The sequence below is a fragment of the Acanthochromis polyacanthus genome, chromosome 16 (genome assembly GCF_021347895.1).
Source record: "Acanthochromis polyacanthus isolate Apoly-LR-REF ecotype Palm Island chromosome 16, KAUST_Apoly_ChrSc, whole genome shotgun sequence".
Taxonomy (NCBI): Eukaryota; Metazoa; Chordata; class Actinopteri; family Pomacentridae; genus Acanthochromis; species Acanthochromis polyacanthus.
The window spans coordinates 407,907-424,700 of NC_067128.1; the positions used below are offsets into that span (position 1 = coordinate 407,907).

Sequence of the window (16,794 nt, forward strand, 5' to 3'; positions counted from 1 at the left end):
ACAGAAGACAAATTTCTTAGATTTTTTATTTTTCAGAAATTTAAACAACCTGAATCGAGATTTTTTAAGACGCCTCAGATGTTACTGATGTCAGAATAAACAGTGATTCTAAACGAGATATTTTAATTTACTTCCACTCTGTACGGTTCCAGTGAATGAACCCTCAGAGTTTGTGTTTAATGTATTTAATCACAGCTAAGTCCCTTATGGCTTCTCATTTCTACAGAATTTGTTTTTGTGTGAGTTTTTAAATAAAACAAGCAGAATAAAGTAATTTGGAGATTTGAATGTTTTTCCTGGCTGTCATGTTGGATTAGTTCAAAGCTAAAAGTGTGATGATTCTTTGTGTTTGTACAGTTTCTGATAAATGCTGCAGTTTGTTTTTTAAAGAGAACCTGCTTTTTAAACCTGCTGGAGGTTTAAAGCTTCAGAACAGCCTCATATATGAATCCTGGTTCCTTTAACAGAGAAAATATCTGCCTCAGAAGTAGAACGCTGATATTTCTGCACATCTTCTGGGTTGAATCCATTCATTCATCTGGTTCCAGACCATCGTCAGTATTCAGTTTGTTTCTCCATCATGGTTCTGAACTCACCAGCAGAGGGTCTGAGAAGTCCGGCAGGTCAGGAACCAGGATGCCAACCAGAGCACAGACCACGATGAGCACCGTGCACACGCCCAGAACCACCACGGGCCAGTCGGCTATCAGCTCAGCATAACTGGAATCACAGAGGCTCTAAGTTAGTAAAAACCCTCAGGAAGAAACTAAAATGGACATTAATATCTGAGGAGGAAGATCACTGATGCCTGATGTCTGCAGTCTATAGAACAGTTTACAGTCTACAGAACAGTCTACAGACTACAGAACAGTCTACAGACAACAGAACAGTTTACAGTCTACAGAACAGTTTACAGTCTACAGAACAGTCTACAGACTACAGAACAGTCTACAGAATACAGAACAGTCTACAGACTACAGAACAGTCTACAGACAACAGAACAGTTTACAGTCTACAGAACAGTTTACAGTCTACAGAACAGTCTACAGACTACAGAACAGTCTACAGAATACAGAACAGTTTACAGTCTACAGACTACAGAACAGTCTACAGACTACAGAACAGTCTACAGAACAGTCTACAGACTACAGAACAGCCTACAGAACAGTCTACAGACTACAGAACAGTCTACAGAATACAGAACAGTTTACAGTCTACAGACTACAGAACAGTCTACAGACTACAGAACAGTCTACAGAACAGTCTACAGACTACAGAACAGCCTACAGAACAGTCTACAGAATACAGAACAGTCTACAGAACAGTCTACATTCTACAGTCTACATTCTACAGAACAGTCTACAGACTACAGAACAGCCTACAGAACAGTCTACAGTCTACAGAACAGTAACGGATTCCTCTGTACGACGGTCTACAGTACAGCAGTTATAATAAACCTTTAAAACACAACAAATAAAAGTTGAATTTATTTGATTACATATTTTACAAAAACTGAAAAAACATCAATACTAGGGGGAATGTTTGATTTGGTTTTGTTTCCTGTCACATCACAGATGATTATTTTGACAGATTTGACTAAATAATTGTGTATTTTTAGTGATTAATTAAAGACAACGTGTCCTTCAAAGCAGCCAGCAGAGTTTAGAGGGTTAATGAAACCTTTAGATAATAATTAATGAAATCTTTAGAAGACTGAAAACCCTCTTTCCTCTGACAAACAGAGTCCTGGATCAGACCGCAGTCAGTGGACAGAAGGAAACTCCATCAATAACTCATGACTCACTGCTGAGGAATGATGGAGCAGAGATGGATGACAGGAATGAAGGAAGGAGGAGAAAGAGGAGGAGGAGGAGGCTGTAATCCAGAACATCAGTGTTTGTTTCAGGTCTTACCTTTTGGGGAACCTGAAGGGCCTCGCTGGGCTGCAGAACAGAAAGAGAGAAATCAGGTTTAGATCTGGAGTCAGAGCAGGAGCCGATCAGAAGCAGGTTTACCGAGACTTTCTGAACAAAGAGGACATATTTCCTCTGTCATCTTTCTCCAGGCCTCACTGAAACATTGAAGCTGTCATGAAGGCTGTCTCAAACGCTTCCAGTGAACGTCTACTAACTCTCTGCTGCTTCTACTGATCCCTCTCTGTGATAGACGGGTCTCAGGTTTATGTTTCTGATAAATCTGAACCTCACAGACAGACAGACGTAAAAACATTCAGAGATCGACTCCTAAAGTCCTGCTGGGCTCAACCTGATCCTGAAGGATTTGGGTCTGAACCTGATCCAGATCTGAAGGATTTCAGACTGAACCCGAATAAAGCTGCAATAAGAGTTCAACAACATTAGAAGATGTTGCCCGGAGGAGGAGGAAGAACAGGAGGAAGAACAGGAGGAAGAACAGGAGGAAGAACAGGAGGAAGAACAGGAGGAAGAACAGGAGGAAGAGGAGGAGTCATGTTGGTCAGAAATCATACTGTAAAAACTGTTTAAAAATTACTAAAATTGATCCAAAATGACTTTAAAATGTCTTCAAACTGTAAAAAATGTCTTTAAAAAGTCTTAATTATTCACAGTTTCAGTTATATAACCTTTGGTGGTCCTCAGTGGTGGATTTGTAGCAGGATCACAATCAGCTGATGTAGTGTTCACTGGTTGTCATGGTTTCAGTGACGCCGTGCTGCTATCTGGCAACGATACAGAAATCTTTAACCAAGCCGTGGATCCAGACTATAAGCTGCATCATTGCCAGAATCTGATCACTTGGTCCTTGTGTCGTTTCTGACCTTCCCTGGAAATTTCATCCAAATCTGTTGGTCTGTTTTTGAGTGATGTTGCAGACAGACAGACAGACAGATAAATACCGATCATCACATAACTAATACCCAGAGTCCTCCTCAGAGGTTAGAAAGGACTTGACTGGATATTCTCAGACAGATTTCTTCCAGAACAGACCTTCATGAAGCTGAATGATCTCTAAGAGCTCCTGACTCAGAGCTAAAACGATCTGAAACCCACATTTTATTCATCATAGATCATTTAAATTTACTCCTCTAGTGGCTGGAAGGATGAGGAAGTGAGTTCTGAGGTCACCATCTCCTGCAGCCAATCAGGTCAGCAGCGGTTTTAGAACGTGGTCAGAGGGTGGAGAGGCCGTCACTGTGTTTCTGCTGTCAAATTGAAACCTGCAGAATGCTCTAATTAGCGGTAATGGGAAGCATCAATGAACTGGAGCTATCAGAGAGGAATTCTGCTCAGCGGGGGTCGACTGTAAGACAGCAGTAAATCCTTTAAAGTTTCACTGGGAGCATTAATATGACAGCCAGATGTCAGCGGAACCAGTTTAGACTACCTACAGGAGTTAGTTCATCAGTTCTACTGCTCTGGAGTTACAGGATTTATGGAAACGTTACTCAACCAAAGGACTTCAAACTATCGTGCACTGCTGTGTATTTGTGCATGTGTTGATCTTTGCATTTCTTTTCTTTATGCAGTTCTTCAGCACATTCAGGCTCAGATGAAAGATCTGAGAAAGATGGCGGCACTCACAGTAGCTACGGCTAACTGCTCTCCCAGCCAGTGCCTGATAGACAGCCTTAGAACCTACAGCCATCACAAACTCCTCCGGATAGGACAGGAGTTTATACAGCGCGTTAGTGCTGAGTTTATCGACTCACACAACATCCCGACAGATATAGCAAGAACTCCCGGGTCTTCGTGGATCACCATGCCCGCGGAGAGGCGGCGTCAAGAGAGAACACAGAAGCGGGGCAGCAGGGCCGGAGTGCTAACGCAGCTACGGAAACAACCACACAAACCACCGCTTCCGAGCATTTTTCTCTCGAATGCACGATCCCTTCTCAACAAAATGGATGAATTGAGACTCCAGGTCGCAGTCAACAACATTGTTAAGGACAGCTGTATCATTTTGATTACAGAATCCTGGCTTAACGCATCAGTACCGGACTCGGCTATTGAGCTAGCCGGCTACATAGCCCATCTGCAGGAGAGGACGGAGGACTCCGGAAAGAGCAGAGGAGGGGGTGTGTGCATGTACATTAACAACAGCTGGTGTACTGACACTGTGGACAGTCACTGCTCCACGGAGCTGGAATATGCGACTGCAGGCTCATGTACCTTCCCTGGGAGCTAACAGCGGTGTTTGTGACTGTTGTTTACATCCCACCCGATGCTAATGCTAGCGCGGCTAATGGACTACTCCACAGCAGCATTAGCAAGCAGCAGAGCAGATACCCCAAAGCAGCACACATCATAGCAGGGGACTTCAATCATGTGGACCTTAAAACAGTGCTCCCCAAGCTTCATCAGCACGTTAAGTGTGCCACCAGAGGAGCTAATACACTGGACAAGGTGTACTCCAACATCAAGCTGGGCTACAAGGCTAAACAGCTAGCACACCTAGGCCAGTCTGACCACATGTCCCTGCTTATGATCCCTGCATACACCTTCCTCCGGAAAACTGCCCCCAGCACCAGAAGGACAATCACAACTTGGCCTGATGGTGCCTCTGAGCAGCTGCAGGACTGCTTTGAAAGGACTAACTGGGACATTTTCGATCACCCTGACCTGGAGGTGTTCACAGACAGTGTTCTGTGCTACATCAAAAACTGCACAGACAATGTCACAGTGGACAAGACCATCCTGGGGTACCCCAACAGGAAGCCCTGGATGACCCAGACGGTCCAGCAGCTGTTTAAAAACAGAAACACCGCCTTCAGGTCTGGTGACAACGATCTGTACAGTGCAGCCAGAGCCAACCTGAAGAAAGGCATCAGAGAGGCCAAGAGGGACTACAGGAGGAGGATTGAGGACCACCTGGAGAGCAACAACAGCAGACAGGTGTGGCAAGGGGTCCAGCACCTCACAAACTACAGGGCCAACATCGGAGCTACTGAGGGAGGAGCCTCACTGGCAGAGGAGCTGAACAGCTTCTTTGCCAGCTTTGAGACAGGATCCCCGGAGGCAGCTACACCACACCCTGCGGTCCAGAGCAGCACCAGCCTCACACTGGAGGAGCACGACATGAGGCACACGCTGCGGATTTACAGCTTCCTGTCGGACCGCAGGCAGAGGGTGAGGGTGGGAGACCACACATCTGGACCATCAGCCTCAGCATCGGCTCCCCCCAGGGCTGCCTGCTGAGCCCTCTGCTCTACACATCGGACTGTACCTCTACGCACCCCAGTAACACCATCATCAAGTTCGCCGACGACACCACAGTTGTGGGGCTCATGTCTGGGGGGGATGAGTCCGCATACAGGGCTGAGGTGGAGCAGCTGACTGGGTGGTGCAGAGACAACAACCTGATCCTCAACACAGTCAAGACCAAGGAGCTCATCATCGACTTTCGGAGGACTAAAACAGAGATTCCACCTCTGATCATCAACGGGGACTGTGTGGAGAGGGTAGAAGACTTCCGCTTTCTCGGAGTCCACTTGGAGAAGGACCTGACCTGGACTGTGAACACCTCCGAGCTACTGAAGAAGGCCCAGCAGAGACTGCACTTCCTGAGGGTGCTCAGGAAGAACAACATCTCCCAGAGACTGCTGGTGTCTTTCTACAGGTTCCCCATGGAGAGCATCCTGGTGTTCTGTCTGTGCGTGTGGTACACCAGCTGTACGGTGGATCAGAGGGCCTCACTGCACAGGATCATCCACACGGCCCAAAACATCACAGACTGCCCTCTCCTCACACTTGAAGAGCTGCACCGCTCCCGTTGCCTCCAAAAGGAAAAATAACCCAGGACCCCTCTCACCCAGGACACCACATGTTTAATCTGTTACCGTCAGGCAGGCGGTACAGGTCAGTCACTGCAAGGACAAACCGGTTCAGAGACAGTTTCTACCCAACAGCAGTAAGGGTCCTGAACAAAGGCTAATAGCCCTACCTCTGTTATATTATAACTACCTCATGTCATTCAATGCACCTAATATGGCAGCTATTGGCAGCTATTTTGCACCTTTTATCGTATTTCTTCACACTGTTTTGCACTGACTGAAGGGCTTTTGCAATTTTGTTGTACTTGTTGCAATGACAAATAAAGTTCTATTCTATTCTATTCTAGTATGGATGAACAGATCACATCTTTTCTGCACCAGAATTACTGCACAAGCATCTTTAACACAGGTCTTTCTATTGCTGTTCATGTTTGTTCTTCAGTGGATGTCAGTGATCAGTATGGGAATTTGGACACGTGGAAACAGCAGATTAAGAATTTTACTGCACTGATAACTTGTCCCTGCCTTCGCCCGAGTCAGCTGGGATAGACTCCAGCACCCCCTGCGACCCTAGAGAGGATAAAGCGGTGTATAGAGAATGGAGGGATGGACGATAACTTGTTTACTGGATAACTTTAGCAACTTTACAAACTTTGTTGGAAAAAAAGAATTGCTAATCGAATCTAAGAAAACCACAGAATGAACATGAATCAATCAACTTGTTTACTGCTACATAAGAGATTAAAGCTTTAGAATCCTTTGAATTGATAAATTAAATATAGATTACAGATTGTTTTTGTTGGTTTTCTACCTTTGGGAAACCTGTGCATGTCTTTAAATATTCCATTATTCCCCTCTGTAATTATTTTGTCCCCTCTCCTTGCAGAGTGACCTCCAGCCTGGTTTAAACTAATGGAAACCACGTTTCCCTGCCGTTCTTAGAACCAGGAACCGAGGGAATATTCAGTATTGTAATGTAATTCTTTTCTCTGAGCGCTGTCTCCATGTATGGCCTGGAAGACTTCAGGATGGAGATATGGCCCAAAATGGAGGAGGCGAGTTATTGGAAATACTTGGAACAGATTCATGAAGCGCTGTCAGGCATATCTATCTGTCTGCTGAAGGTCTGCTTTGAGTTTGGGTCTGCTGCACTCCAATCTGAACTCATTTCAGCCAACTGGATGGATGTGCAGCATACCTGAGGACTTTATGGACGGGACAGTTCAAGAATCCATCAAGCTGACGGCAATAATTCATCCTGATCTCATAAAAGTCAAGCTGGGCTGGCAGCAGGAGATCCATCTCTGTCCCTTTAATCTGCCTGCAGCCCATAAACGAAGCCAAAAGAACCAAAGACACACCACAGTTCTTCACACCTACTGCACAGGAAAATAAAGAAGGGGGTAAAGAAAGCGACAGAGTAGGTGTTGAGGTGTTTGGAGGTTGACTGATGATCTCAGAGGCTCTAAATCCTGCAGGTTGTTAACCACCGTGTCGGGTTTCCTCCACAGCTCTCTGATCAGCTCTACTCCTGAAAACAAACTGAAATCACAGACTTTCTCTCTCCGTCCAGCTTCCTTTCTCCCCATCTCCTCCCTCCTTTATTTTCTTACTAAGCTTTCAGTGTTATTCTATGTACCAGAGGGAGAGTTTCTGGATCACTGGGCTAATTAAAAAGATAAACACAGACGGCCGGCCAATCACTCAGCACCGAGCTGACAGAGGAGGAAACAGAGCAGCAGCAGGAGGCCCAGTTAGCTTAGAGTTAGCTTAGAGTTAGCAGCGAGTTAACAGAGAGTTAGCAGAGAGCTAGCTGAAAGTTAGCAGAGAAATAGCAGAAACTTAGCAGAGAGCTAGCTTAGAGTTAGCAGAGAATTAGCTTAGAGTTGGTTTTACAGCCGACACTCGGAGAAACTTCAGCCCACATGGACATTAGCGATCAGGTGAAGAGCATCAGTGAAACATTTGGACGTCGATCCAAAGCGGTGGTTGTAGAAAACACTGTGAGAAACTCGCAGTATTTCCACTGAATGTTCTAACTTTATGCTAACTTTGCACCTCTTGTTGTGGAGATTCTGGGAGATAACAACGTTCAGCAGTGCTCCTGTTAGCTTTCCAAAGAAAAACAGATTTTTACACGAGTCTGACTAAAGTTAGATATAGAATTTTACTAACTGCAATGACGATCTCCATTCAGGCATACCGGCTGATCTAATGAGCAACATGTTCATCTGGACATTGACTGAAGTTTTTAATCAGATGTTGGAGGCAGAAACCCAACCACATGACCTGGAGGACAACCTAATGGTGGAGGTCCTGAACTCTTTGCTGCTGACTGAGGACTGTGGAAAGGTGGTGGTGCTGAAATGGTGTGGATGGTCTGAAAGAAACACTCAGCTTTTATTGGTCAGTTAGCTGTTCAAATGCAGCTACACTCTGTATTCCCATCAGTCAGTCTCAAAAGCAAAGGTTTAAAATAATTTATGTCCAACCAGTTTTCTTTGAAAGACTACAGTGAACTATAAAGTACCCAATAATAAATCAGTTGTTTGCTAACCTTGAAGAAGAAAAAACTAAACTTTGGCCACCTACGATAGAAAACCCCAGAGAGAAATCTTCAGGAATAATTTTCAATCAGGAAAATTGTAATTATTCCTTCATGTCGGTTGGTATCTGGCTGGTTTCACACAGAGTTAAATGTTGGTTACATTAAAATGTATTCAGAAGAAGTGTTTGAATCTCCCATGAAGTCTAAACCCATCTAAAGCACAAACTTCTTTCTGAGAAATCCAGTGGATTTCTGAAAACCACTGGAACCATTAGAGGCTGGAACTTTTAGAACTGGACCTGGCAGTGAAACGGGTCCAGACTAGCAGACGCTCCATCCAAACCAAACCAGGAGACCAGTTAGGCAGAAAGCAGCACCCTGGGCTGATGAGCAGCTCTGAGAGCATTTATATAAAGACTAGCAGAGAGAGAATAACCACCGATGATGTGACGACTGTAAATATCTTTAAAGGTCCAGTAAATAGCATAAATAACACGCTAATGAATGTCTAAATCACATTTATAGTGTCTTCATGACCTTTATAGTGAGACTTCTGATGGATTTAATGTATTTATTATTATTGAATTTTTTTTAAACAAATTTGATTTATTTCCCTATTTATTCACTTATCCATATATTTCAGTCTATTTACTGTATCTTCTAATTTGAATTATTTTATTACTATTACAAAAATATTTTATTCTCTTCTGTGATTTTAATATCATTTTCTTAATTTTAAAAATAATTTTCTTTTTTGTCTATGAATTTTATCGCTATCACTGAGCTTCATTTAAAACCTGTTACATATAAATAAAGTCTGATTGAATGACTGATTGATTGATTGATTGATTGATAAGTAACTATATGGGGTAAGAACAGTTCAATAAAGCATTATAATGTCTGAATATCAACTGTAATATCTAAACAGAACCTCTCAGAAAGCTGCTGATGTGAGTTTTGTACTAAAGTCTGAAAATGAATCAGAGTGATACAGAGTTCAGCTATAACTCAGAACGTCAGAGAAATATCTAACAATTATTAATAAATATTCCAACACATGTTTAGCTTCAAAAATGTGGTTAGAAAATACGTACGAAAAAACTCAGAGAAAATGCTCTGAGTCACAGAGCAGGGATCCATTGATGCTAACCCTGGATCTGAGGTCCGTTAGCTTCAGCGCTAAACAGTGATTCAAAGGGCTTCAGGTTTCCAACAGGCCTCGAATAAACACTGAACAGGACTCTGCTGTTTAAACACAGTTTAATGGAGGTCAGCTGGGGACTCTGCTCTCATTATCACATGGAGGAAACAAGCCGAGACATGATGAAGGAAAACTAATGATCACAGCAAAGAAAGACAAACGATCACAGGAAAGAAAAGATAATGATCACAGCAAAGAAAAGCTAATCATCACAGGAAAGAAAAGCTAACAATTACAGCAAAGAAAAGCTAACGATCACAGCAAAGAAAAGCTAACGATCACAGCAAAGAAAAGCTAATCATCACAGGAAAGAAAAGCTAACAATTACAGCAAAGAAAAGCTAACGATCACAGCAAAGAAAAGCTAATGATCACAGCAAAGAAAGACCAAAAATCACAGCAAAGAAAAGCTAACGATCACAGCAAAGAAAAGCTAACGATCACAGCAAAGAAAAGCTAATCATCACAGGAAAGAAAAGCTAACAATTACAGCAAAGAAAAGCTAACGATCACAGCAAAGAAAAGCTAACGATCACAGCAAAGAAAAGCTAACGATCACAGCAAAGAAAAGCTAATCATCACAGGAAAGAAAAGCTAACAATTACAGCAAAGAAAAGCTAACGATCACAGCAAAGAAAAGCTAATGATCACAGCAAAGAAAAGCTAACGATCACAGCAAAGAAAAGCTAATCATCACAGGAAAGAAAAGCTAACAATTACAGCAAAGAAAAGCTAATGATCACAGCAAAGAAAGACCAAAAATCACAGCAAAGAAAAGCTAACGATCACAGCAAAGAAAAGCCAACGCTCACAGCAAAAAGCTAGCCATTAGCTGTGCACCTGTATGGAGTTATTTTAAATGTGACTTCCTGGTGTCGTTTTTCCATGAAAACAGAAGCAGATCAGTTTTCTGTTTTAACTGTGCCTCCACTAATGACCTCTCTGCTCCTGAGGAGTCGCAGCACACGCGTGTTCCTGTCTACATGTGTGTTTATGGGATGTTTTGGAGGACTGCAGCCTCTGGAGAGCATGGCCTTTTCTGGCTGCACCTGTCATTCCTCTGGATTCTGGAGGTGAAATACGGCAGATTCCAGACATAGAGGCAGATTTCAGCAGCGTAGCCGACAGTTACCAGCTGTCAGTCAGCCTGACGTCTTCATTAGCTGATCCTCACCTCGTCTTCTCACTTCAACACCCAGAGCTGCACACAGGAAGGCTGGTCTCTACGTAGAGCTGGATTATGTTCATCACGCTTTTCTAAATGGTTTATACGGAGTCTCACAGGATCAAGAAGAGCTAACCATCCACTGGCTGAAAGCTGGTTTCACCTTGCTGACATGTTCATATGGGTGTTTTTATATGCCAGAAGACATATCATGAGCAAAAGAAGCATTCATGGCTTTATGGCTGAGCCTTTCCACTTTCTAACTTAATTCTAAAATACATCTAAATATGTAACTCTGACACACAGATGAGCTTTTAGGGACTTCAACAGCATGAAAAGTAAAACCAGTGGATCTAAAGGCAGCGACAGCAGGAATCTCTGTTCAACATGAATGGATGTATGAGTCCAGAAATCCCTGCTATCCTGACCTTGCAACTGAAAACAAGCCAAGTCCAGGAGAACATGTGTGGTCAGGTTCTCCTAGAAGACCTCCAGAGGTGGAACCAATGGTTTCCACCTGCTGCTGTTTAGTACTAAAAACAAACCAGAAACCAGAGCAACAAACCCACAGTGAAACCATCATCTATCAGGGATCTAAATCAGGCCAAAGGACTACATAAACCACAGCAGACATGTTATCCTCTCCCTAAACAAAGCCTGATCATTTAACACAATGACGACGCTCCTTTTACAAGCCAGATGAGTCATTTAGGTTTGATTTAACTACAGGTTTGTTAAACCAAAAACCTGAACATGAAATAAAAGACGAGGTGCAGGTCCAGGCAGAGGCATTTCTCATTTGAAAGGCTGTTAGCAGATCTCCTTTATACGTTGACATGCAGACAGCAGAGGCATCATTTTATTAAAAATGAATTAAAACATACATAGAGACTGTTGACCAGTTTATACGCTGAAGACCAGAAACAAAAGCTATCATCTATTAAATCTCAACATCACAGTTTCTTTATAAATCTACAACATTACAAACAGAACCATACCTTTCCTCTACCTGGTTCCTCCATCATCTCCTGATCTGATCTAGTTCTGACTCTAAAAACCTCCTGCAGCTCCACTCTGATCATCTCTGATCATCTCATCATTCATCAGCAGACGACGTAGAGAAAGAAAAAGGCAGGATGTCAAGATCTCTTGTTTTTTTTCTGTAAAAGGTTCATTTTTCACTCTACACCTCTTCTCTGCCTCCATTATTAGCTCATTGCACCATCCATCATCCATCCATCATCCATCATCATCCATTATCCATCCATCCATCATCCAGCCATCCTCCATCCATCCATGCATCCTCCATTATCCATCCATCATCCATCCATCCATCCATCCATCCATCCATCATCTATCCATCCATCCTCCATTATCCATCCATCCCCTCCATCCATCCATCATCCATTATCCATCCATCCATCATCATCCATCCATCCACCCATTATCCATCCATCCATCATCCATCCATCCTCATCCATCCATCATCCATCCATCCATCTTCCATCCATCCTCCACCCATCATCCATCCATCCATCCATCATCATCTATCATCCATCCATCCATCATCCATCCATCAATCAATCCATCCATCATCCATCCATCCTCCACCCATCATCCATCCATCCATCCATCATCATCTATCATCCATCCATCCATCATCCATCCATCCATCTTCCATCCATCCTCCACCCATCATCCATCCATCCATCCATCATCATCTATCATCCATCCATCCATCATCCATCCATCAATCAATCCATCCATCAGTCCTCTTATTTACCGGCCTCTACCTGCTGGATGTTTCTGTCCCTTCAGCACTGATTCTGGATCAGATATCTGTAATATCTCAGGTCTGATGGTGATATAAAAACACCGTGTGTCTCATTCCAGCCTCATTAATCAGCTGTAATTTACACAACGAGGCCGTATCTAACAAACAGGTGAAGGGTTTAGTTCAGGCAACTGGACTTATTCTTGTGATCTTGACGACGTTTCGCCTCTCATCCGAGCGGCTTCTTCGTTCTAAAAAACTAGTTTATTTTTAGAACTGAATCTGATCACAAGAATAAGTCCAGTTTCCTGAACTAAACCCTTCACCTTAAGATGACCTAGATGACTGAAAACCTTCACAAATCTAATAAGCAGAACAAAGATGTTATTTCTGCTGAGATGACTTTAGGAAACCTGGAAACACTGAGGCCCCCCGGGGCCAAAGATGATGTCTGAGCCAGAATCCGTCCAAACTCCTCCAGAAACAGACACTGTGTGTGCACGTGCACGTGTGTGTTAGGGATGGGGAGTGTAGGTGAGGGGGGGCTGGAAAATTCCAAGGAAAAGTTCACAAAGTGCAGGAGAGGAAAAAACGGTGGTTGATCAGAAAGCTGGTGTTTATCTGAGGAGGCGTCGCCTGTTAGCTTCAAACAAACATTAATATGAAAGAAGCTGCGTCTGGAATTTATCACAGGATGGAACATACATGGAAGGAACAGCACTGATAGTCCAAATAAAAGCACAACAGCCACGTAAAATATTAATCTGGTAGGAATAAAAAGAAGCATTAGATGGAATGGTAATGAGAAGCAGAGAAAATCTGTGATCGTAATTAGATCAGTAACAGTGTATTTTCCATTAAGAGTGATAATAATCAGCTGCTAACCAGTTAGTTCCCATTCATGATCTAATTACCTCCGCCAAGGAGGTTATGTGACACCCGGCGGTTGTGTGTCTGTCTGTCAAAAACGCCTGGGGAGATTCAGAGGAAATTTTGAGGGGATGTAAAATATGGTAAGAGGAAGAGCTGATTTAATTTTGGTGGAAATCTGGAAAGGATCCTGGATTCTGGTTCACTTTGAATTTTTTAGTATGTTTCAGTATGTGGTCCAAAATATAACAAAAACATCATAGGTTAGTATGTCGTCCAACAAATTGGAACAAAGTGTCCAGATAGCTCAACTGGTTAAGAAGGTGATTCGTAAACAGAACTGTGTCAGAGATGCAGGTTCAATTCCAGCTCATGATCCTTTACTGCATGAGTTTCCTGTTTTCCTCTCTGTGGGAATGTCAATATCCTTGGCGGAGGTCTGCGCTCTCTGAGTGCTTTTCTAGTTGATTAATAAAATACAGGAAGTCCTCCACTTACATCAAAGTTCTGTTCCTACGGTGTGATGTAAGTCAATTATCGCCGTTAATCGGAATTCTGGTGAAAATGTAAACAAATCTGTTCCGTGCATCACGATATCGATCAGTTTACATGTTTATACAACTACAGCAATGACAAACAGTCATTAGCTCCCACTGAAACATAACTAGGTAGGAAAATACCGAAGAAAATGTAAACTGTAAGGCTGACTGATGCTGTGAGCTAAAATGAAATTAGTGAATGTAGAATAATCCAATATGGAGACAAATGTAAACAAGACCGTCTGATAGCGCTGCGTGATGACTGTACATACAATATTCATCCGCTCTGCTCGTCAACTAGTTCCACTGAACAAGTTCCGATGTAGCAATGAAACGCCGTAAGTCGAGGACGTTGTAAACCGAGGACCTCCTGTATAGCGGTCAGTAAGGCAGAAGCAACATAAAAATGTCTTGCAGCTTAGATGTAGTTCCTGGTTGAGCCACCAGGTGGATCTTCTTACTGTTAAATGAAATGGAGTTACAGATGTTCCCTCAGAATTAATAAAGTATCTATCTATCTATCTGTCTATCTAGCTATCATCTAGCCCAGCAGGCCCACCACCTACAGGGCAGGAAGTCAGGGTCGGGTGCTATGTCAACCGGGGAGTAGGCAGGAGTGGGCGCCTCGGCGTGCTGCCCCCTGGTGGCGTAGACTGGTTCTGGGGACGTGGAATGTCACCTCACTGGCAGGGAAGGAACCTGAGCTGGTGCGGGAGGTGGAGTGATACCAGCTAGATATAGTTGGGCTCAGCTCCACGCACAGCAAGGGCTCTGGAACCAGAATCCTGGAGAGGGGTTGGACTCTCTCCTACTCCGGAGTTGCCCAAAGTGACAGGCGCCGGGCGGGTGTGGGGATATTCACAAGCCCCCGGCTGAGCGCCGCTTTGTTGGAGTTCTCCCCGGAGAACGAGAGGGTCGCCTCTCTGCGACTTTGTGTTTGCGGAGGGGAAAACTAACTGTTGTCTGTGTTTATGCACCGAACAGCAGTTCAGAGTATTCGGCCTTCTTGGAGTCTCTGGGTGTTGTCCTGGAAGGGGTACCGCCCAGGGATTCCATAGTTCTCCTGGGAGACTTCAACGCTCATGTGGGCAACGATGGAGAAACCTGGAGGGGGGTGATTGGGAGGAACGGCCTGCCCGATCTGAACCCGAGTGGTGTTTTGTTATTGGACTTCTGTGCTAGTCATGGTTTGGCCATAACAAACACCATGTTCGAGAATAAGGTTGCTCATAAGTGTACTTGGTACCAGAGCACCTTAGGCCAAAGGTCGATGATCGACCTTATAGTCGTATCGTCAGACCTGCAGCCGTATGTTTTGGACACTCGGGTGAAGAGAGGTGCAGAGCTGTCAACTGATCACCACCTGGTGGTGAGTTGGATCCGATGGCGGGGAAGACTGCCGGACAGACCTGGTAAACCCAAACCTGTAGTGCGGGTGAACTGGGAACGTCTGCCGGAGGACCCTGTCCGTAGGGTTTTTTACTGCCACCTCTGGAAGAGTTTCTCCTGCATCCCGGGGGAGGTTGGGGACATGGAGTCTGAGTGGTCCATGTTTAAAGCCTCCATTGCAGAAGCAGCTGCTAGGAGCTGTGGTCTGAAGGTCACTGGTACCTGTCGTGGCGGCAATCCAAGGACCCGCTGGTGGACACCAGTGGTGAGGGAGGCCGTCAGGCTGAAAAAGGAGGCTTTTCGGGCCTGTTTGGCTCGGGGGTCTCCCGAAGCAGCTGACGGGTACCAGCTGGCCAAAAGGGCGGTAGCTGTGGCAGTTGTGGAAGCTAAAACTCGGGTGTGGGAGGAGTTTGGGGAGGCCATGGAGAAGGACTTTCGGACAGCCTCGGGGAAGTTCTGGCAAACCGTTTGACGCCTCAGGAAGGGGAGGCAGGTCTTTGCTCAGGCTGTGTACAGTCGGAGTGGAGAACTGTTGACCCGTACTGGGGATATCGTCGAGCGGTGGAAAGAGCACTTCGAGGAACTCCTGAACCCGGTAAACATGTCCTCTATGGAGGAGGCAGAGCCTGAAGACTCGAGGGGATCTTCGTCCATATCCGTGGCAGAGGTCGCAGAGGTAGTTAAGAAGCTCCTCGGTGGCAAGGCGCCAGGTGTGGACGAGATTCGCCGTGAGATGCTGAAGGCTCTGGACATTGTTGGACTGTCCTGGTTGACACGTCTATACAATGTTGCGTGGGCATCGGGTACAGTGCTTGTGGAGTGGCAAACCAGGGTGGTGGTCCCCATTTTCAAAAAGGGGGACCGGAGAGTGTCTGCCAACTACCGTGGTATTACACTTCTCAGCCTCCCCGGGAAAGTTTACTCTAGGGTGCTGGAAGGGAGGATCCGACCGATAGTCGAACCTCGGATTCAAGAGGAGCAATGCGGATTCCGTCCCGGTCGTGAAATAGCTTACCAGCTCTTTACCCTTGCAGAGCTGCTGAGGGGGTCATGGGAGTATGACCTGCCAGTCCACATGTGTTTTGTGGATCTGGAGAAGGCCTATGACCGTGTCCCTCGAGGGGCTTTGTGGAGGGCACTGCGGGAGTATGGGGTCCCGGGCTCATTGCTACGAGCAGTTCGGTCCCTGTACGACCAAAGTGAGAGCTGTGTCTGCATACTCGGCACTAAGTCAGACACGTTTCCGGTGGGTGTTGGACTCCGCCAGGGCTGCCCCTTGTCTCCAATCCTGTTTGTGGTTTTCATGGACAGGATTTCAGGGCGCAGTCGTGGTGGGGAGGGTTTTCGGTTTGGGAGCCTCAGGATCGCGTCTCTGCTTTTTGCGGATGATGTGGTTTTATTGGCGTCCTCAGACCGTGACCTTCAGCATGCACTGGAGCGGTTTGCAGCCGAGTGTGAAGCGGCAGGGATGTGGATCAGCACCTCCAAGTCCGAGGCCATGGTTCTCTGTTGGAAACCAGTGGATTGCTCCCTCCGGGTTGGGGGGGAGTTGCTTCCCCG

General features: G+C 45.0%; 1 protein-coding gene across 1 annotated transcript in view; it reads right to left on the reverse strand.

Moving 5' to 3' along the window:
• Positions 1-16,794, reverse strand: part of disp1 (dispatched homolog 1 (Drosophila)) — a 120,283-nt gene that overhangs the window by 14,964 nt on the left and 88,525 nt on the right. The window contains exons 4-5 of the mRNA XM_051960764.1: positions 1,914-1,943; positions 597-720 (exon numbers count right to left, since the gene is read on the reverse strand). Of these exons, the coding sequence (XP_051816724.1) occupies positions 597-720; positions 1,914-1,943 (154 nt within the window). The remainder of the gene's footprint in view (positions 1-596; positions 721-1,913; positions 1,944-16,794) is intronic.